Source organism: Branchiostoma lanceolatum, chromosome 12, assembly GCF_035083965.1.
Source record: "Branchiostoma lanceolatum isolate klBraLanc5 chromosome 12, klBraLanc5.hap2, whole genome shotgun sequence".
In the NCBI taxonomy this organism is placed as follows: domain Eukaryota; kingdom Metazoa; phylum Chordata; class Leptocardii; order Amphioxiformes; family Branchiostomatidae; genus Branchiostoma; species Branchiostoma lanceolatum.
Genome location: NC_089733.1, coordinates 10678046 through 10700055, shown reverse-complemented (window position 1 = coordinate 10700055; position 22010 = coordinate 10678046). Strand labels below are relative to the sequence as shown.

Genomic DNA, 22010 nt, shown 5'->3' with positions numbered 1-22010 from the left:
TATTATAAAAGTTTAACCAATATGCCATTCACCAAGTTTATCTCGGTTCTCTCGTTCAATGATCTTCAATGAGTACAACTTCTGTGATAAGATTCAAATTGTGTCGTAGCTGAGTTTTGTAGATCAAACACCCAGTTTATACCACACCCTTTGTTAGAACATAATGGTTCGTCCCATTGAGTTCGTCCCGAGTAAGATGGCGGCGACTGTGCGAACTGTTCTGTCCCGAGTTCTGCCCCAAAGTGGCGCCCTAGCCGCTAACCTGACGGCCGGAGCGTCCAGCCGGCTTCCCGCGGCCACATCCACACTTCTGCACAGGTTTGGGACGGTTTTGTTGAGTTTCGTCCAGTCTTTGAGTTGATTTTTGGTAAAAAGTGAGGCAGGTGTTATATATGGGGAGGGGCATTGCGTAAGATGCAAAACAAATCAGATTTTAGTTTTGACTTTAAAACTGATTTTCAGGATGATTGTCGTGTGCAAATATCAGACACGGGAACGATAAGATTATTGCATGAACCAAAGCAAAAAAGGATGGTATCCTATCAAACTCTTGCTGGACCAGTTCATAAAAAAATAGACATAATTATAGAGGTCAAAAAAATTATGTGGGACGGAAACCAAGGACATTTTAAAACACAGTTAACGTTAAGCATTTCAAGGTCTCTAGAACAATTCTTTTAGAATTCATTCACGCTAAGTTAAGAATTGGTATGGAGTCAGACATGTGCTGTAAATGCGTTTAAATTCATGGTGATCTAATTTCGTGGTAGGGAGAAAATTTAGTGTTTATCACTTTATGGTGGTATTCTACTAGTTTGCAGTTGAAACACGGTGGTAGGCAGACAGAAGAAAGAACAAACATTTTTTTCGGCAGTTTTAAGTTTGCAGTGTAGGAGCGAACATTAAACCACCACAGACATTAAATGTGTTTTATAGATCTAGTAGTAGTTTTGTAACACTGTGGTTTTTACTGAACTGGTCCAGTTTTGCAACAGAACTGAGTCAGCTTACAGATGTGATTTTTGTGTCAGAGATTGCCATTCTTGTATAGGGCTGTTTAGCCATAGTCGATGCTGTAGAGCTGTTGTGAATTAGGATTTTTCCATGGTCAATACTGACCGACGGAGGCTATATATATGGTCCAGACCTTATATATAGCCTTGTGGTTAGTGCATTGGGTTTGTGAGCTGGCGGCCTGGGTTTAATTCCTGGATAGCCTGTACTACAATGTACTTGCCTTGTGCGTTTCAGTTTATTTGCTTAATATGTTTTGTTAGATGTCGCAGTACGGGAGCACCCAATGAGGACGTCACATTGGAACAGTTTCGCCCCGAGACGTCGTCCGTCCCTTCCACGATGGACATCGGCACGCGGCGCATCTTTACCGAGGACCACGACATCTTCCGTGCCAGCGTCAGGCGGTTCTGGGCCGAAGAAGTGGCACCAAATCACACTCAGTACGTTCAGATTCTACATTCATTTTTCTTTGCTTAACACAAGTGATCGCAATGATGTCACAGTGAGGCAAAATGAGGCTGAACGCAAAAGATAAATTATCTGTTAATTAATAATTTGAATATAAATCAAAAATCTAATCTGCTGACATCATTTTGCCTACGGTACCAGTCGTCAAATACCCAGGATGTCAACAAAATTGCTCTTAATTATTAGCGCTACACAAAGTTGATTCAAAATTAATGAATAACATCCTCCGGAGACTCTAATTATGAATGATATGATACGAGACCAAAGCTGGATAATTAAGACAAAAAAGTTTTGCCTGTTTTAAAACATCCATGGACAGAAGTTATTTATGGCTTCACAGCTTCAGTAATGTTGGCAGCTAGCTTTGAGGTGTTGCTAAATACGGTATTACCTGATTGTTTACTAGTAGTTGATTGATTGATTACTGATTGACAGATGAGTCGTGAGGTGTAGCTGTTTGGTTGGTTGAAGGATTATCTGATTGTTTGATGGACAGGTATGATAAGGGCAGTCAGGTGCTTCGTGAGGTGTGACTGATTGATTGATTGATAATTAATTGATTGACAGGTATGAGAAAGACAGCCAGTTGAGTTGTGGCTGATCAATTGATTGATTGATTGATTATTGTTTGACAGGTATGAGAAGGACGGCCAGGTGAGTCGTGAGGTGTGGCTGAAGGCGGGAGAGCAAGGCCTGCTGGGAGTGAACACGCCCGACGAGCTGGGCGGGATCGGAGCAGACGTCTTGTACTCGGCAGTCGTGTGGGAGGAACAGTAAGGAATCTACAGTGTCTTAAAGTTAATTTGTATATTCATTTATTTACCGGATCGTGAGAGACAAAGAGCCAGGTCCGTTCAATTAGCCAATGGCTATGAGTATTACAAAGGGCTAACCCTAAATAAGGAAATAATACTCATGACATATACAATGTATAACGATTGGTTACAACTGCAGTGAATTCATTTATTGGTTTTATTTCTCAGTTGTCGGGAACGGGAAGTTTTCTTTGTGTTTCGAATTCGCTGTTAAAACAATTTTGTAGCACAGTAGTAGAACATTGAAAATACATATCTGCAGTGGAAAGGTCACTGCAAATTGGAATTGAAATTTTCAAGATTTACAGAGTATTGACTTGACACAAGGTCAGAGATATTTTTTTACTCAGGGTTATACTGAAAATTAGAGTAAATGCTTTCAATGTAATACAGTATGTACATGTAAGACTAGAAATCTTTCTCTTCGTTGGTAAGTGTCACAGGAAACATTACAGCGGTAATCAAGCTTAAGGAAGCATAGGCTGATTGTCAATACCTCACATGAAATACAGCATATAACATATGCAGATACACAAATACCTTTGAATCCAAGGGTAGAACTTACTAGAAATGGATACAAGGTATACCCGTAACATGCTCACTGTTTCACTACTGCCTACTTGCAGGATGTACTCGAACTGCAGCGGGCCGGGCTATGCCATGCACTCGGACATCGTGATGCCGTACATCCAGAAGTATGGGACCCCAGAGCAGCACGAGAGGTTACTTCCCGCGATGGTGGCAGGCAGCAAGATCGGCGCTCTGGCCATGACAGAGCCTGGGGCTGGCAGGTACTGAGATTTCATTCATCTATTAATACGCTCAGGTAAGAAGCCTGTTTTTCAGGTATCCCTGATATCAAAATCTACAAGATTACCCAACACGACACCTGGAAATCTTTGATATGGAGAGACACTGGTTGGAAGTTGAGAAATCCTTTAAATTCACATATCTCAACAACAAATGTCATAGCTACTCATAGTACTCTTTACTGATAACTTTAACCTTTAGCACTCTAAATCAGCTGTTTGGCACCCAGTTCCCTATTGGTTACAGAGTTAGGCAGCAAGGAGAAAGTTGACACTTGCAGCTAGATGGGCAAAGGTTAGATGTGACAGGTCATTCAGTGTAATATAACCGGCTGCTGCCATGCCACATGCCGGTGAAGCTATGCACTCACTCACTCACTCACTCACTCACAATACAAATTACAGATAACTGTGATTGTAAGTGTGATAGAAATAAATCATAAAGAAAAGGTGGTCTTTTGATGACATGTCACTCTAAATGCAGCCTTTATAACCATCCCAACAGTTGACACTCCTGACTATTTTTTCTCCACACTATAGAATAAACATTCATTCACAAAAACTGAAGACTGTTTGCACTTGTTTTTCTCCAGTGACCTCCAGGGGATCCGAACTAATGCTAAGAAGGATGGAGATGACTGGATCCTGAATGGCAGTAAGGTGGGAACAAATGAAGCAGAAAAACGTCATAGTTTACCTTCCCTTCATCTTTGATTGAACTCGAAGGGTTATGCATGAGACAAAGCGTAATGCCTGATACAAAACATAATGCTTGAGACAATGTGTAATGCTCGAGACAGCTGGTAGTGCTATTTTAATGTCCCCAATTGTGACAGTTGGATGACCACAATCTACATTAGCAGCAAATTTGGTAAGATTTTCGTTTAATTTCATAAAGATTTTATGCGCTATTTGCGTACACAAAGTAAAGCTCTTATCAACGAGTTTTCAATCCGTCCTCTGATGCTTCGCAAGTTGATGAACTTTCATTCCGTTGTTTGATTTTGCCTTGTTGTTTCAGGTGTTCATCACCAATGGCTGGATGGCGGACGTCATCATCGTCGTGGCGATCACCAACCCCCAGGCGAAGTCTGCGGCACACGGTATCAGCCTCTTTCTGGTGGAGGAGGGCATGCCAGGGTTCAAGAAGGGACGCAAGCTGGAGAAGATTGGGATGAAGGCTCAGGTTAGAATCAGGCTATTAGCTAGTAGGGCGTCAGGGTGTCTTTTGAATGCCCTACATTAAGATATCAAAGAATTAGACACCCTCCTTTTGTAGGGGACCTCCAGAGGACATCCTACTTCCCTGGTAATTTCATACACATGATTCACATGTGAACTACAAAACCTAAGGTAGTGTTTGTGTTTCTTTTAATACTTTGGATAAATTCAAAAGCTAAGATAAGTAAGAAGGTGGTTTATGGTTTTCATAATCATGGGAAAGGTACAATGTAAACCTTGGCCAAAGAAAGACATACTGAAAATTTGGGACCTCTGTATCCTAGATCCCAGTTTACAAAACGTTACTTGATGCCATTATTGATTGTATTTATGTGTCTTATTCCTTTCCTTGCATGAAATTTCTGTGTGTCTATGGTATATATGTTTCCTAAGAGTGTACTAAAAAGGTAAATCTTTGATGTTGTTGGTCTAATTTTTCTCCTTATTTCAGGATACGGCAGAGTTGTTCTTTGACGATGTTCGCCTGCCCCCGTCAGCCCTGTTAGGTCAGGAGAACAAGGGGTTCGTCTACCTCATGCAGGTCAGTACTCTTTAGACAGTCAATGCTCTATTACCTTGGACCTTAGATCCTCCCGCAACTTTGGTGCATAGGTTGACTTGGCAGCAAACTTTCTCTCTCCAAAGGTTCCACTTTATTCCTGTGCTTTATGTTTTAAGTTGTTGTGTCAAGAATGTGCTGTCATTCTTCCTAAAACTGAAAGAAAGGTAGTTTAATGTCTTCATGATACTTCGAATCTTGTTACGTTTGTGGTAGTTTTACTTTTGCGGTTTTCATATTGACTTCGACATAGGGAAACCATGACACAGCAAATATGTGTTTCCATTGCAGCACTACTGGACTACAGAATTGTTTCAACCATAGACTTAAAAGACCTTGAAAACCTACTTCTACTGCGAAATTTGATCCACAGGAAAACAGAATTTACATTAGTGGAGAAATCTATACAGCCTGTCCATGCAGGGTGAAGATTTTTAGGAACTTATTTTGTCGGAAGTTTGTAAATCTTGGGACTTTCTGCAGGAGTTACCCCAGGAGAGGCTGATCATCGCAGACATGGCGATCGCCTCGTCTGAGTTCATGTTTGAGGAGACCAGAAACTACGTCAAGGAGAGGAAGGCTTTCGGCAAGACTGTGTCAAGACTTCAGGTAAAGTTTTAAAGTAGAAAGTTAAATGCAAACCTGTGTCAATAGACTAATTGCAAGCGAACAACAATTAATGGTAATTAAAAGATTTAACTACAAATGTATGTTGTTAGTCTATAATAAGGACTTAGATGGAGAAGCGGTGTTGCTATGTTTCTCTGTAAAATTTTTCCCCATCATGCATGTTTTTCTTGTTTTATAAATTGCTCTGTAAAAACAGTTTGTGAACATGGGCAGCGTTCGAAATACCCGTCTGCAATCTGCAAATTGCAGAAAGATTTTCAAGATTGCAGAAGAAAAATTAAACAACCTGCAATTTTGCAGAATAAAAAAATCAGCCTCAGGATTTAATGGTTCTCAATAGACCCCTTTCCAAAAACCGCGGCCATTTTGAATCTAGCGCGGGCGCGCCTGGTTCGAGCGCGGGAAAAGTAAACACCCGGTAAGCCCACGGCCGCGGTAACGCGTCTCCAATAGAAACCAGCGTTGAGTCATCTTCTGCGGCGAGATGTTCTCCTCCTCGGTGAAATCCATCAATATATTTGCATGGCACAAGTAGATGATATTGTTGTGGACACTTGGACTCGATATCGGCTAATAAAATTGTGAATTTCGGCTACTTTTCCACAGTTCCTGCCGGGCTGTTGAGCGCGCGCTTCAGTGATAGAATGCTAATATGTTTACACCGCGTGCTTGTAGTTTCCCTAATAATGTTAGCTCAAGTCGAGAAAAAAATCCTACAACACACACACTTTTCGGGCTGGGATCCTTGTAGCTACGTTACGGTATAAATATAACTGAGCCTGGCTGTCCTGACAATGACAACATCGTCTTGAAATTACGTGAGTTTGGGGGAGGGTCGTGTTTTCTTTGCAGCGTAGCATCGACTTCGCTCAGCAATATTTTATATTTCCGCCAAATGAAATCCTACAAAAACGTCAAAATATAGGCTTGAGCTCAATGTTCTCAAATTTGGCAGAATTCCGGCGGCTTTTTTGGCGATCTTTTCGGGGGCCAACAATTTAGTCTTGAGGACTCTAGGTACGTGAGTGAAGGTGTGTTTTCCACTGTATGTGGCGGTTCTTTAAATCATTTCGCGCGGCAATATTTAAGATATCTGTTGGCCAGATGGAACCAAAAAAAAGTTAGATAATAAAAAGCTGAGGACTAAAGGACCTCAGGCCGATATTTTCCCTTTTTTTCGTGGGGTTTTATACTGCGGAAATCTAAAATATTTCCGCAAAAAGTAATGTAATGAAACGCTACAAAGAAAACACGTCCCCTGCTTCACTCACGAACTTTCTCACGCTAATCTTGGCACTAAAATATCGTCAAAGTCAAAGGAGACACCGAAGTTCCGTCAAATTTATACTCGCAAAGCCCTCAAGCCTATATTTTCATGTTTCTGTAATACCATCCGATGGACATTTTAAGATATTACGCCGCAAAGTGAAAAAACTCCATCTTTACGCACGTACTTTAGGTTTTGATATTTTAGAAAACGCGTCAAAAGAAGCCGCCAAAATTTTGCTAAATTCCTAACCAAAAGGACCTTGAGCTCAAGCCTACATTTTCACGATTTTGTGGGATTTCATCCAGTGGAAGTGTAAGATATCTCCGGACGAAGCGATGTAAAGAAAGGCTTGACAGAACACACGACCCCCTCGAGCTCCCAACGCGCGCATTTTTTTCCCAGACGAAGTTGGCATCGTCTGAATTACTGTTCACAACTGGTAAAATTCTGTTTATTCCTATCTAGGTAGCTACAAGGATCCCAGCCCGAAAAGTGTGTGTGTTGTAGGATTTTTTTCTCGACTTGAGCTAACATTATTAGGGAAACTACAAGCACGCGGTGTAAACATATTAGCATTCTATCACTGTAGCGCGCGCTCAACAGCCCGGCAGGAACTGTGGAAAAGTAGCCGAAATTCACAATTTTATTAGCCGATATCGAGTCCAAGTGTCCACAACAATATCATCTACTTGTGCCATGCAAATATATCGATGGATTTCACCGAGGAGGAGAACATCTCGCCGCAGAAGATGACTCAACGCTGGTTTCTATTGGAGACGCGTTACCGCGGCCGTGGGCTTACCGGGTGTTTACTTTTCCCGCGCTCGAACCAGGCGCGCCCGCGCTAGATTCAAAATGGCCGCGGTATCTGGAAAGGGGTCTATTTAGCCAATGAGGTTATAATATAACGTTAGATTTACCTAGCGGCGCTGTAGATAAACTGAAACCGGCGAGGCATGGGCGTGACGACAGCAGTAACGAAATGGTGGCTACTACATTAGTCGTGGTCCTTCAAGCCCAGATGGCAGCGACGAAGTTGAGAACCACTCAGATCGATTTAGAGCACCGCCTTGTGAGCAAGGAGAAGGAGGAACATTTTCTCCTGTGCCGAGACTGTGGGGAGGGGGGCGCCCACGTGAGAAACGGTAACATCGCCGGGCCGTCTGAGAGTCTCCCCGACTGCCCGAAGTCAGAGTCCGATGTTTAAAACCGATAGCGATTTTTCAGATTCATAAAAAAGAATACGCAGAGGCCAAGGTTTGCGTGATTTTTTTTATTTATTTTTTTTTAATTTTTAATTTTTTTCGATTTTTTCAAATCTTTTTTTTTTTTTCTGTGGGCCGTGGGTGTTATTTTTTGTCACAGGTTGTGCGGTGTCATTACTCATCGGAACACGTATTCCTTGCAAGGATATAATGTCCTTTTCCTCCTTATCAGGCAGGTTGTTGAAGTTTTTTGAAATTTCAAAACACATTCTTAAAGTATAAACAAATATTTGATTTGATTGATATTGAATAAATACGCTTTAGCTGTTGCAATTTTCGCTATTCATTTGAATATTTTTCACACACATGTATGTTATTCCTGTTTCAAATTTTGCTAGTAAAAATTAAAGATAGAGAGAGACTAAAGAATTACAGCAATGTTGCAAAGCTAGATATGATGTAAATATATACATGTATATATAAAGTAGGCATTATCAAGTTGAGAAGGTTGTAGTATGGAGAGCTTGTGTATTTGCAGAAAATATTTTCAAATTGCAGAACAAAATTTTGACATTCTGCAATATTGCAGAACACTGAAAAAAGTATTTCTACCACTGACGGGACAGTGAGTAAGTGTGAGTGAGGATGTTCTGTGATTTGCTTCTTATCCTGTTCATGGTACCAAACTATGATTTGCAAGGTTGCTCTCCTTTGCAATAAGAAATTTACTTGGTTGATGACTGTTAATGTTTATTGAAACGTGGGTTGGTCTTGGATACAACAACAATTATAAGTATTGATACTATTTTTTTGTACTTTTTTGGATGCAATCAGACCATCCAGCACAAGCTGGCAGAGATTAAGACTGACATCGTTGTTGGTCGAGCCTTCCTGGACCAGTGTCTGGAACTACACAACCAGGGACGACTGGACTCCAACACTGCCTCCATGGCCAAGTTCTGGTGAGATCCAAGATTAAAGTTGTCCATAGTGTATACAAGCCCTTGGCTTTGCGATTAGCGATTTAGGATCTAATGGAAAGCGGTTCAATCTTTCTTCTCAAACCTTGATGTTAACCCTACCACTAGGGGTACCAGTTTTGCAAAGATCCATACGAATGTAGAACTGACATGACATCAGAAAAAAGCCAGACTCATAGAGTCTGTTTATGTTACAGTCACAATTGCGCTGTTGCCCGTATGGGCTGTAGCCTCGGCCGGGCCCCGAAGCCAAAAATTTGTCCCGGTGAACTGCCAGATACCGAGGGGTACCTCCCGGTGTTCTCACAATTGGCTTACAGCGTCTATTTTTTTCCGGTACCGGGTTGACTTTATCCCCGAGTTTAAAGTATCCTGAGGCCTGGCCATGCCCAAAAAAGCCGCCGGGTGCATGGGGGCATGTAGGGCCACGCTCTAAAGTGCAAAAAATAGGCCTAAACTACCTGTCGGAGCCCCTTTTTCCAATTGTGACAATAGGATAAGGTAGTAAAAAATTGTAGGGTTCTTGGTGGCACATCGGTGAGCATCAAACCCAGGACCTATTGGTTCAACTCTCTAACTGTTGCGCCATACCTATGCCACTACTTGCATACAGATATCTTGCTCAAAATGATGACTTGTTTCTTGATTCCAGGGCCTCGGACCTGCAGAACCGTGTGGCGACCCAGTGTCTGCAGATGCACGGAGGATGGGGCTACATGTGGGAGTACCCCATCGCTAAAGCGTTCGTTGACTCTCGCGTCCAGCCGATCTACGGAGGCAGCAACGAGATCATGAAGGAGCTTATCGCTCGCAGCATCGTCAACTAGAGGTCGTCTGAGGACAATTTAAAACATCAACTAGAGGTCGTCTAGGGACACCCAAAACATTGTCAACTAGAGGTTGTCTGAGGATAATTTAAAACATCAACTAGAGGTTGTCTAGGGACACGCAAAACATTGTCAACTAGAGGTCGTCTGAGGACACAAAAAACAAAGCATCTTTGACTAGACAAAGACAGCTAAAACACAACATCATTAATTAGAGGTCATCTAAGAACACCGAAAACACTGTCAGCTAGCGATCGTCAAAGGACATTTAGAATGCAACATCATCAACTAGAGTTTATGTAAGTAAAACACACTACTCTTGAATTAGTCCTGTGCCTTTTAAACTTGTCCTATGTACAATATACATCATGATATGCTATTATGCATTACATTATATTATTCCTACAGTTTAAAAAAAGCTGGTCTTTGGCAATGCATAATTTGTGTTTCAGGGGATTTCTCTGTATCTGATGTGACGAAAAAGCAGTAGATATGACTTAATAGTCAATAGATCCTCAAAGATAAGGTGTCATCTTTTATGCTATAAAAATATAAAACTTTAAAATGTGTGTTTTCCTCTTCAGGTTGCATACACTACAGATGACAGATGTGTAGGCAAACATTTATGCCTTGTAGTACGTTAAAGACACTCTCTCTCTACATTTTTCATCTCTAATAACAGAGTTTTATCGGTAATAAATTCTATTGTAAAGCCAGTTGAACCACTCTTCGGTGTGACACACCAGTTTGTGTGTAATCTGTCTATTTTTATGAGTGAATTGCATTGCCAGTATTTACCAGAGTTATATTTCAAACTAGAATGCAATGATATAACATTACATCTTGTCCGTTGCTGAACCAAAGTTTTCTTGTTAGGTTTTTAACATGCTGCTTATTAATACTTTGCTTACTGTTGTTACCAGTAGCTCTTATTTATGCAAACTACACCTACTGTTTACATATTTGTATATTTATTAGTAAAGGTGAATAAATGATGTTTGGTTGATTTTCTGGCTTTCTTGTCATTTTAGATGGAATATTATATGTAAAGACTTGACTTTGTATCCTTGAAATCTTTATTTCAGCCATGCCATTGGGCCATGTTCGATAATATGGATGACATCCTCTGGGCACTGCAAAACTGATGCAAGCGTGCAAATAAAAAAAAGTTAGGAAAAAAAAGTCTTCATAATGAAATCTAAGTGATCAGGAAGGTTGAACAATTGACTTAACACAAACAGTATGACATACCAAGCAAGACATTATTTTTGTTCTTTCACAACTTTGGATTTGTTTTTGGCATTCTACGACGTCAGTACGGTATCTGCAGATTTCCTATATTATTTTGCAATTTACGGCATATGTTTGCTCATTTTGCAGCTGCTTTGTAGATCTACAATTTACAGTATGGTAGAAAACTTTTTGGGTGGAAACGGACAAAAATTGGTGGCCTTATATTATCTCTCCCTCCTTTGTGGAAATATCAGACCTTTTTTAATAGAGAAACTTTGTGAATAGTTAAGCTTGGCCAGGTGCATTGTGGTCACGATGTGCACCTTTCCAGTATACACTACCCATAATGCACCGCTTTCCACACCAGGGAAACTTGGTTGAACTTGGGGATAAACCACACATTGTTTTGGGGGATGTTCATAATAAATGACAAAGCTAACTTTTTCATGTTCAACTTACGTCAATGAAAGATACTAATTTTTCTAGTCAAACCATACACATTTTATCTCCCTAAATGTAAACGTTTTTTCTTAAACGGTGAACAGTTCTGTACTTTGGACATTCCCCTCCGGATGGACTTTGAACGGTCCCTGGCAGTACAAGGACGACCAACATGGCGGCGACAGTCCGAACTGTTCTGTCCCGGGGCTTGATCCTCCAGCGCGCCGGGAACTTGGCCGCTAACTCCTCCTGTCGACTCCCTGTAGCTTCATCCACACTCCTGCACAGGTTTGTGTCCATTTTCTGCTGGCATGAGTTCGCCGAAAACATCACAAGTTGGGGGGAGGGTGACAGTCGCAGTGCTATTGTTTACGACTGTACCAAAACCATTTGCGGGGAGTGTGTATATTTACGAACGCATTAATACAAATAATTTGATATCAAATTTATCATCATGAATGTTGCGGTGATACATAGAAATGATTGGCTTAACGATAGTGCGTTGAGGCCTTTTGATAGATCGTTTAGATGATCAAACTCTGACTGTGTATAAATAGAATTCACCCAATTTTGGGAAATGATGGTTTCGTCCACCTGACCAGGCCCACTAGCAAAAAGTATTTTTGACATACGCAACTATATAAATATTATGTGTTGGTAGGGAAAATAGCATTTGCAATTATTTCAGATCTTTTCGATAAGTTGGTGATTTAGTTTTATGGGTTGACCACCGATATAGAGAATTAACTTTTTGAAACCGTTTGTTTTTGGTGCTGTTGTTTTTTTGGTTCCATAATTTTGGGGAGGGGCAACATATTTTGTTCTCTCTTCTTCTCTTGTTTATCTCTTGAAGTTGAGAAAGTCCGGATTCTCTAGATGAAATGCTGGGGTTGTTGTTGATGGTGGTGGGTCGTATGGTGAAGGGTTCTTACCCAAGATATTGTAGTTTCTTTATGCTAAAAATGTATTAAAAAACTGTAACGTTACATTCTCAACTTTTTGCAATGTAAGTCTTTTCACAAACCGAGCGACCAACCAGTCTTAATGTAGCAACGATTAAACAAAACTTAACTTTTCCGTGCAAAGTATAAGTAACTTGCAGTGACTTACCACATTGTACTTCCTTGTATTTATCAATTTCTTATTTATTTTTTCAGATGTCGGAGTACAGGAGCACCGGAGCAGGATGTCACCTTGGAGATGTTTCGCCCGGAAACATCGTCCGCTCCGTCGCTTATGGACATCGGTACGCGGCGAATCTTCCAGGAGGAGCACGACATCTACAGGGCCAGCGCGAGAAAGTTCTGGACAGAAGAGGTTTTGCCTAACCACCCACAGTATGTAGACTGGACATTACCTGTACCTTTACCAGTACACTGCAGGGTTTTTCTAAAGAGGGGAAAGGGGGCACCACAACCCCATGCTCTAACTGCACACCCCTTTACCCAGGGGAGCTGATTCCCTGACCAGGGATGCCACCCTGACAACACTTAACGCTTAATTCAGAAGACCCCCCTACGTATTATGCTAAAATCAAGGAAGGCAATTACACAAAATTTGGTTGCCTCGCTACGAATTATGTGACTAAGATGGCTTTCCCTACAAATTACGGGAAATAAAAATAGGCTGCCTATGCCTTAAGTTAAGGAAAAGAGCATGCAGATACCCTTTAATGTTATCCTCTTACTTGATTCTATACAATGATTGATTGATTGATTGATTAATTATTGATTGACAGGTATGAGAAGGAGGCCAGGTGAGTCGTGAGGTGTGACTGATTGATTGATTGATTTATTTATTGCTTTATTATTGATTGACAGGTATGAGAAAGACAGCCAGGTGAGTCACGGCTGGTCGATTGATTGACTGTTTAATTGATTGATTGATTGATTGATTATTGATTGACAGGTATGAGAAGGATGGCCAGGTGAGTCGTAAGGTGTGGCTGATTGATTGATCAATTGATTTATTATTGATTGACAGGTATGAGAAAGACAGCCAGGTGAGTCATGGCTGGTCGATTGATTAACTGTTTGATTGATTGATTATTGATTGACAGGTACGAGAAGGACGGCCAGGTGAGTCGTGAGGTGTGGCTGAAGGCGGGAGAGCAAGGCCTGCTGGGAGTGAACACGCCCGAGGAGCTGGGTGGAATTGGCGCAGATATGTTGTATGCAGCGGTGGGCTGGGAGGAACAGTGAGTAGCCTTACTTCCTAAAGAATGCTGAAACTGGCTTGTACAAGTTTTTTTTCAGTTTTCCTTCTCGCCAGCAATTTTTTTCGGGGTCGGCAAATACGGCGGCAAAAAATACATACACAGTCAAAACTGTCCAAGAAGACCACTCAGGAACTGATAAAATCTGGTTTATGTGGACAGGTGGTCACTATAGACAGGATCCATAATGCTTGAGTCAATGCGAAGAATTATCTAATGGACCACCAAAAAGTGGTCACATGGGCCAGATGGTGCGGATCCTTATGTAGGGGTGGTCACTTGTACGGGTTTGACTGTATCAAAACTACACCAGTGCACTGCTGCCCCTTGCAGATCATACTCTAACTGCAGTTGACATACATCTGTCAGTCTCTGATATCCTAATGCCAAAATATTGTAAAAAGTATGATGTGTGGAAGGAATAATTTCTTTCTGATGCGTATACTGTTGCTTCCTTGCAGGTCCTACTCGAACTGCAGCGGCCCTGGGTATGCATTGCACTCGGACATTGTTATGCCGTACATTGCTAAGTACGGGTCACAGGAACAAAAGGAGAAGTTCCTCCCTGATATGACAGCAGGACGGAAGATCGGGGCTATTGCTATGACAGAACCTGGCGCTGGAAGGTTGGTTGGCTAATTCTTTCTTTTATCCCTTCATTCCTTTATTTCTTTCCTCCTTCCATCCCTCCTTTGGAAATAATAGAGTAATAAAACCAACATGTTCAAAGAAACCTTGATGTTCTCAGCCTTCAATGTGTTTACCAGAAATGTTGACTCAAAATTGCAACCTGCCTAAAGGATGGATCTGTAATAGATAATCTTTGTCGCGTCATGCAGGCTGTAGTACCTATAACTGCCTCTAGGGGGCAGTACTGATTCTTGATTTTTCTCCAGTGACCTGCAGGGTGTGAGAACCAATGCTAAGAAGGTTGGAGATGACTGGATTCTGAATGGCAGCAAGGTATGTTCAAAGGATAAGCAATGTGTTCATACATCTAAAGGGTATAGCTATTGCTACAATGAGGTGGGGAGGGTCAAAAGAAGTGCACAGACTAAAAAATAGGTTTGTGGATAATCAACTTTTTAAAATGTTAATTAAGAAAAGAGATATTTTTAGCTGTGATGATTGTCTTTTTTGATGGATTAAGATTGCTATGTATTTTACTAGTGAGGAGTCAGAGATTATTGTGTTTTACTCAGGGCTGTCTCCAGCTTTAATTTTTTTTCTATCCCACTTATTACTACTATACTAGGGAGCCCATGTTGTTTTCATTGTTAAATCTATCATTTAGGACTTACAAAAGTACATTTTCATCAATTTCCTGACATGAAGTACAGACACTTTTTGGACAGATTAGGTGAAATTCATTTCTGTCCCGGGTCCTAGAGACAACCCTGGTTTTACTGAAGAGATTAGATGTAACATTTACCAACATAATTCCGCTGGGGTACATAATTCTGCCACCCTGAAAAGATACATCCAATACATCCAATCAGATCTCCAACCCAACGTCCCCTAGTATAAATGCACTCCTGTATATATAAACTGTGCATACCTGGGGGTGCTACACTAGAGATCTTTCGAAAGTGGCGACTTTATGTAACCCAACAGATTAATGTTAATAGAGATTACTGGATGAACTACATTAAATGTAATGTTGTCCTCAGGTGTTCATCACTAATGGCTGGATGGCAGACGTCACCATCGTCGTGGCGATCACCAACCCGCAGGCGAAGTCCGCGGCACACGGTATTAGCCTCTTTCTGATGGAGGAGGGCATGCCGGGGTTCAAGAAGGGACGCAAACTGGACAAAATTGGACTGAAGGCTCAGGTACACACTGAATCATTAACTTTCAGTTTGCTAAGATAGCCGTGTGGCACTAAATTTGTATTAGTTTTGGGGTTAGGCAGCAGGGAGAAGGTTAAAGTAGGATCTCACCAGGAAATCACTTTTCTTAATGCCAGTCAGTTCTCTTCCTCCCTTCCTCAAGTTTATGATAAACTTTGATAAGCTAACAAATATTGTACTGTCAGTCAGTCTAGACCAGGGCTCTAGCCAGCCTGAAATTTTATCCCGTAAGCCCAAATTTTCGGTATAAACCTAACATGTCGAGCGCCGAAGGCGCGAGTCGTCGCGTGGTAGGCGCGACAATTCTAGGGGGGTCCGGGGGTATTCCCCCCAGGGAAAATTTGAAATGTAGACCCTCTAAAACGCTATCTCCAGCATTTTGAGGGGAAAGTTTTGCTGGTAGATAAAGCTTTAATGATGCCATCTCTTTTGGTGAAAAATTACTTAGGCCTTCGTTGTATACAATCGGCAAATAAATTAAATTTAGCACCACAAAACTTTCTTATATATTTGACAATTATACACGTGAATTTTGTCGGCAGAAATAAAACATTTTCAACACCGGTCCCGTTTGCGCCCTGTACTAAATTAATATAGTAGGAAATGAGACACCCTACTTTGGACAGAACGCCCTAAAGACGTTCAATATTTTCCTTCCATGTTTTCCATGGTCGATTTCTCCGGTAACTTCCACTTGACTTGATCAAAATTCGTCGATTCAAGCCTACAAACAGCCCCATCGTCGCACCAAATATCAATTTCCGATAAAACCTCGCGGATTCGCGCTAAAGCTAACATCTCGTGAACCGCGAGACTTGTATGTCATTGGTCCATTTTCCGTGACGCGGCGTGAACGAACGCTGTTATTGGCTACGTAGACAACATCTGATTCTGAGGTCTCAAACTTTCAACACCAGTTTTCGCGGGAAGAAAGTGTGCGTGTACAAAATGTAACTCGGCGTAAACTTTAACAATATTTCCACAAAATACGGAAACTGGCTGGTAACTACCGGAGTATTTTTTGTGTGGCTATAACTGGCGGTGAACCAGGGAAAACAGCAGAAAAAAACGCCAGCCCGATGCGACCGGCCAGTGGGGCACTGGTAGTGGGGAGGGGGGCGCACGAGGCTGATTTTCTCTCGGCCCACGAACCACTGGCAATCTCCGCGCCTTCGCTTCAAACTTCCGCTTCTTTTCTGGAGATCATTGCAAAAGTTCAAGCCCTGTCTATATCTTTTCTCCCGATTTTTGTCCGTCAAGGTTTACGGATTGGTTTTAATTTTTTTCCGTAACCAGCAGCAAAGTCCCGTAAATTTACGGCAAAACTGGCGCTGGCTAGAGCCCTGGTCTAGACTAGATAGACTAGGAACATGTAGTCAGTCTAGATATATATAGAAACATAGGATATATAAAGAAACATTTTAGAGCAAAATAAAGATAGGAAATATCAGCTTATGACTTCTGAAATTGTACCTCTACTTCCAGTAAAACTAAAAGGTTCAATTTCAAATTTGAGAAGGTTTCAGACAGCACCATTGTTTGCTAACTTTTCCACTTTGGATGGTCACATAATGGTGATGTTATATAGTTATCTTGTTTATTTGCATGTTTTCTGTTTGTTGTTGTTGTTCAGGACACAGCAGAGTTATTCTTCGACGATGTTCGCCTGCCCCCGTCAGCCCTGTTAGGTCATCAGAACAGGGGGTTTGTTTACCTCATGCAGGTAAATCTGAACTTCATGACAATCATGAAATTGAAACTTTTTTTCTATGCTTAGAATGACAGATCTAAGTTTCAACAACGAAGATTGACTTACAAGTCCAGACCTGAACCTGAACCTCTAGACCTGAATCTGGACCTGTACCTGAGTTTAGGTACACAGCCCTAACCGATCATATTGTCTACAAAACAATGAGAGGAATGGAAAAGGAGAAAGTAAAAATTTAAAGCTGTAGTCTATACTTTATTCCTTCAATTATGTCAAACTTTTGTCAAGTCAGAAAGTTCTCTATTTCTGTGATGTGAAGAAAAATATGCCAGACTTTTTTTTTTCATAAGGAGTTACCCCAGGAGAGGCTGATCATCGCAGACATGGCGATCGCCTCGTCTGAGTTCATGTTTGAGGAGACCAGAAACTACGTCAAGGAGAGGAAGGCTTTCGGCAAGACTGTGTCAAGACTTCAGGTAAGAACTATGTCTTTATAAGACCGTGTCAAGACTTCAAGGAAAGAACTACGTCAAGATGTTTGCCAAGACTAAAACTGTAAGTAAGAACTATATAGGGGAAGGTTCAGATGCATTGTACCATATATACAGTATATTGCATCTGTCCTGTTTGTTGCAACAAGTCTCACCTCTATCAACGTAACAAGTGAAAGAAATATTCCTTTTACCAGCACATCACAGACTAGTCAGTAGTCTGCTCTCAGATGTGAATTATTGTATGTCATTGGCTGCCTATACAATGTAGTTATGCCATGATGATTAAAATATGAACTATTCTGCTGTGTCATTTCCAGACCATCCAACACAAGCTGGCAGAGATCAAGACCGACATCGTTGTTGGTCGAGCCTTCCTTGACCAGTGTCTGGAACTACATAACCAGGGACGACTGGACTCCAACACTGCCTCCATGGCTAAGTTCTGGTGAGTGAGTAGGTGAGAGAGACTGAGAAAGTGAATGAATGCCTCAGTGAGTGAGTGATGAGTACAGAGAGGAAGACCGACATCATTGTTGATCGATTCTTCCTGGTTGAGTCTTCCTGGACTCCAACACTGCCTCCATGGCCAAATTCTGGTGAGTGAGTGAGTGAGTGAGTGAGTGAGTGAGTGAGTGAGTGAGTGAGTGAGTGAGTGAGTGAGTGAGTGCGTGCGTGCGTGCGTGAGTGAGTGAGTGAGTGAGTGAGTGAGTGAGTGAGTGAGTGAGTGAGTGAGTGAGTGAGTGAGTGAGAGGGTGAGAGTGACTGAATGACTGAGTGGACAGACAGACAAGTGAACAAACGAACAAATGGCAAAAACAAAATGTTGTTTTGTTTCCAGAACCCCTACAAGACCTCAGTACATGCAATCTGCTCTTCTTGTCACAACCTTTGTAACAGAAGCTTTGAAATGAGCTTAACGGAAGAAAAGATACATTAAGATTGAATTTTAGATTTTTATTGTATTTTTCCAACCCCCTTTCAGGGCCTCTGACCTGCAGAATCGTGTAGCGACCCAGTGTCTGCAGATGCACGGAGGATGGGGCTACATGTGGGAGTACCCCATCGCTAAAGCGTTCGTCGACTCTCGCGTCCAGCCGATCTACGGAGGCAGCAACGAGATCATGAAGGAGCTTATTGCTCGCAACATCGTCAACTAGAGGTCATCTGAGGACAGCTAAAACATCAACTAGGGGTCTACTAAGAATAAAAAGATGATTACAGGTCATTTAAAGACAGCTAAAAATCATCACATGGAAATTGACTGAGGTCGACATCAAAAACATCATCAACTACTAGTACTCTTTGGTGCATTATATGAAAAGCTGCAACTTTGTCTGAAATAACTGACAGAATCATGAATCAAATTTTAAAATTTAGATGAAATGAAGGGTCCCTTAAAAAAGAAAAAACGTAAAATGAAGTTACGTAAAAAAATAAAATAAAATGAAGTTAAGGAAATTATTCTATGAGGAAACTGCGTACCGCTGTATGTATCTATATCAGTTGTGCTTTGAATAGGTGTTGCGCTAATGCAAGTATAATGCAAGAACAAATTATGTTTCATTAGCCTGGAAGACTAATTTTTGTTAAGAGAAGTGTGTTTATCTATGACATACCCTGCTGTCATCATGCCCTACATGGTGGTGCCTTATGTAGTGTGCGTGTTGCAAAAAGTTGGAAGATTTCATCATGCTGGTACCCACACCACATGTAGAGATGTCTGCATCAGAAAAACTACCGCTAAGAGAAAAAGGTAAGCCCCTGCTCTAAATTATCATATCATATTATTCAGATACCATCTATGCATGTGTAAATAATGCATTAATATATGATTTTATATACTTCTTACTAAGTGGTTGTGTTTTTGACAGGTTTTGTTTATAACAGCGTGTAAAATGAAAAAGCTATTGATCGATCGATCTCCCTGACAGTTCTAGGACTATTTTTATGTTGTCTTCACCATAAGATAAAGCCTATAATATGGTAGTACATGTAACTTATCAACTGAAAAGTTAACAAACTAATGTGAAGATAAGGAGAGTTTACAGTACTAGTATGTTGGGTTTCTGAGTGCTGCCAGATTGTATGCTATTGGTTGCTCAGTTTATGTATCTGCATCTTTAACCTTCTTCCTGCTGCCTAATTCTGTAACCAATAGGAATTGGGTGCCAAATGGCTACTTTAGTGTGCTAAAGGTTAATCTATTCAAACTGATGAGATGCAGTGTGGATTTTAAAGTTTTATATATATTATTTGAAAATAACTTTTCATCAAATACTCTACATTCTGTACAAATCAAATTTTGATTGATTAATCTGTCAATTTCAATGCTTCAAAATAACTATTTTTATGTGTGAGAAAATAAATGCTATGAGGAATCATTATATAAGTGGCTTAAAGTTTTTGAATGCTCATCATTGATTTGATTAGTGATAAAACTTTCCCTCTACTTGTAATTTTTTGGCCTTAAAATTTAGATGAACATTTGTTTAGGTTTAAACCCTGAAAATGAGTGTAGACAACCTTGTTTATATTTGTCAAAAATGGAATTTCTCTATTGAGGCATAAAGCGAGTTTATGAAGACTAAAATTTAATTTTTCTTTCAAAAATCCAAGTTACAGAAGAAATCCACTGGTTTTGAAAGAAATATTTTACAGCAGCTGTATTTCTGCCTTGAAATTTGCCAGTAAACAATTGTGGTATTGTCGGATTCTCCCCTGTAAACTGTTGAATAGCCTTGGGGCCCAGAAAGGGTAGCCTGCCGAGGAAGACCACCCCACTAGCCTAGCCTACCTTTTCCGGGAACCCAACCACAGGAGGTGATGTATATACAAGAGAGCTGTGCTTCTCTCATGTTTTCCTCCAGGATTTCTGCCCTACAGGAAAAGGAAACTCGGCTAGACACAAGAATCCTTGCTTCTCCCAGGGTCCCAGACTTATCGGGAAATTCATCTTCTGATGATCAATCTTTAAAACTGTGCTTCTCTTTTCTTAGATGTCGAGTATTTTTTTTTCAGCAAGGCTGTCTGTATGCACAGTTTTTGCACTCACAAAAAAATCATGATTGTCACCAGGCACACTTCACAAAGGAAGGATTTATTTATGCTGAAATCATATTCAATATTTTACTTTTGTCCTAAGTTTAACATGAACTTAATTCTATTTGGGGATTTGAATTCAAATCTCAGCAAATGGGTAATGCACTAAATATGTTTACTCAATGAGGTTAAAATATATTTTTAACCTCCTTGGTTTACTGAATTAAAACATCAGAAGGCAATGTTTTTACTCCTTTTTTTTCCATTTGGTTTAGTTACCGAAATTCTTCCCATCTGTGAAAAATTGTTTGAAAAATCTGACTGCCCACCCCTGGAATTTCAAAAAGGACTTTTTTTGTCCCTTCATCTTTAGATACCCATCTATGAACTTGTTTAAAAAAAGTCCTACCTGCCCACCCCTGAAATCTCAGAATGGAATAGTCTGTGTATAGAGCATCAGTTTCCCTTTTGACTGTTGAGCAAATTTATACTTCACTTCAGCTGAGGCCATTTTACTTTAGCAAACACCAGAAATGTTGTCAGCTGACATGTGAGGGGAGGCACACTTATTTATACCTTCGCCAAGAAGTGTTTTTGGTAGTGTTTCTTTGTATGTAGTTGAATGTCCTTGGTTGATCGGCATAAGTCATTCTCTAGAAGATATGGATGGATTGTCATGAAATTTGGTATGTGGTTAGGCAAGAAGGTCTTGATATAAAAACCTCCGTGGGTTAGGTCATATCAAAGAATTGATCAGATTTTCGGCCCTCTGACGGCTTTCATTGGTACTGCAGTATAGCATCCAGTTTTTATATCCCATTTATAAAGTTGGTTTGGCTGAGTCACCTGTTGCAAAGAGTGATATAAATCAAAGCTAACAAATCTTGTGTTATAATAAGTACAATGGACCTTTGTACATTGCAATAAAGGCGTGGCAAATACTTCCTCATTCTGTGGTGTTACCCACTTCCCCATACCACTGCCAGAAAGGAAGCCAGGCCACAAGCCCAGGGGGTCACTTACTGTAAGTCTTTAAATGTTTGCAGTGGTTTTATTTTTGTGGTGACTTCCCCCCTGCAAATTCGGGTTGCGGCAAATATGCATTTTCGATGTATCATTATTGTACTACAGAATTGTTCCAACTGCGAACTGAAAACACTAAGAAAACCTCATTTCCTCTTCTATAGCAAATTATGTTCTTACGAAAATGAAAGAATCTTCAGTAT

General features: G+C 40.7%; 2 protein-coding genes across 4 annotated transcripts; both read left to right on the top strand.

Moving 5' to 3' along the window:
• The first annotated feature begins 171 nt into the window (after window positions 1-171).
• LOC136446004 (long-chain specific acyl-CoA dehydrogenase, mitochondrial-like) lies at window positions 172-21725 on the top strand. 3 transcript variants are annotated; one of them, XR_010757483.1, is made up of 11 exons: window positions 172-318; window positions 1278-1457; window positions 2121-2258; window positions 2927-3091; window positions 3703-3769; window positions 4131-4295; window positions 4782-4871; window positions 5373-5498; window positions 8829-8956; window positions 9627-9873; window positions 18905-21725. XR_010757483.1 is itself a non-coding variant. In XM_066444269.1 (10 exons), exons 1-10 carry the CDS (start codon window positions 197-199, stop codon window positions 9799-9801), a joined length of 1356 nt encoding a protein of 451 aa, XP_066300366.1. In that variant the 5' UTR covers window positions 172-196; the 3' UTR covers window positions 9802-10807. The 3 variants fall into 3 exon arrangements, 1 of the variants encoding a protein (XP_066300366.1); XR_010757484.1 differs by lacking the exon at window positions 18905-21725 and adding an exon at window positions 9944-10807; XM_066444269.1 differs by lacking the exon at window positions 18905-21725 and having other exon boundaries at window positions 9627-10807.
• Window positions 11611-21725, top strand: LOC136446006 (long-chain specific acyl-CoA dehydrogenase, mitochondrial-like). The gene is made up of 10 exons (XM_066444270.1): window positions 11611-11763; window positions 12633-12812; window positions 13535-13672; window positions 14152-14316; window positions 14587-14653; window positions 15361-15525; window positions 17177-17266; window positions 17602-17727; window positions 18063-18190; window positions 18728-21725. Exons 1-10 carry the CDS (start codon window positions 11648-11650, stop codon window positions 18900-18902), a joined length of 1350 nt encoding a protein of 449 aa, XP_066300367.1. The 5' UTR covers window positions 11611-11647; the 3' UTR covers window positions 18903-21725.
• Window positions 21726-22010: the final 285 nt, after the last annotated feature.

Coding starts and splice junctions, on each gene's coding strand:
- LOC136446006 (XM_066444270.1), top strand. CDS start 11,648: ATGGCGGCGACAGTCCGAACTGTTCTGTCCCGGGGCTTGATCCTCCAG. Junction 12,813..13,534: donor GTTTTGCCTAACCACCCACA/GTATGTAGACTG, acceptor ATTGATTGACAG/GTACGAGAAGGACGGCCAGG. Junction 14,317..14,586: donor ACAGAACCTGGCGCTGGAAG/GTTGGTTGGCTA, acceptor ATTTTTCTCCAG/TGACCTGCAGGGTGTGAGAA.
- LOC136446004 (XM_066444269.1), top strand. CDS start 197: ATGGCGGCGACTGTGCGAACTGTTCTGTCCCGAGTTCTGCCCCAAAGT. Junction 2,259..2,926: donor GCAGTCGTGTGGGAGGAACA/GTAAGGAATCTA, acceptor GCCTACTTGCAG/GATGTACTCGAACTGCAGCG. Junction 4,296..4,781: donor AGATTGGGATGAAGGCTCAG/GTTAGAATCAGG, acceptor TCCTTATTTCAG/GATACGGCAGAGTTGTTCTT.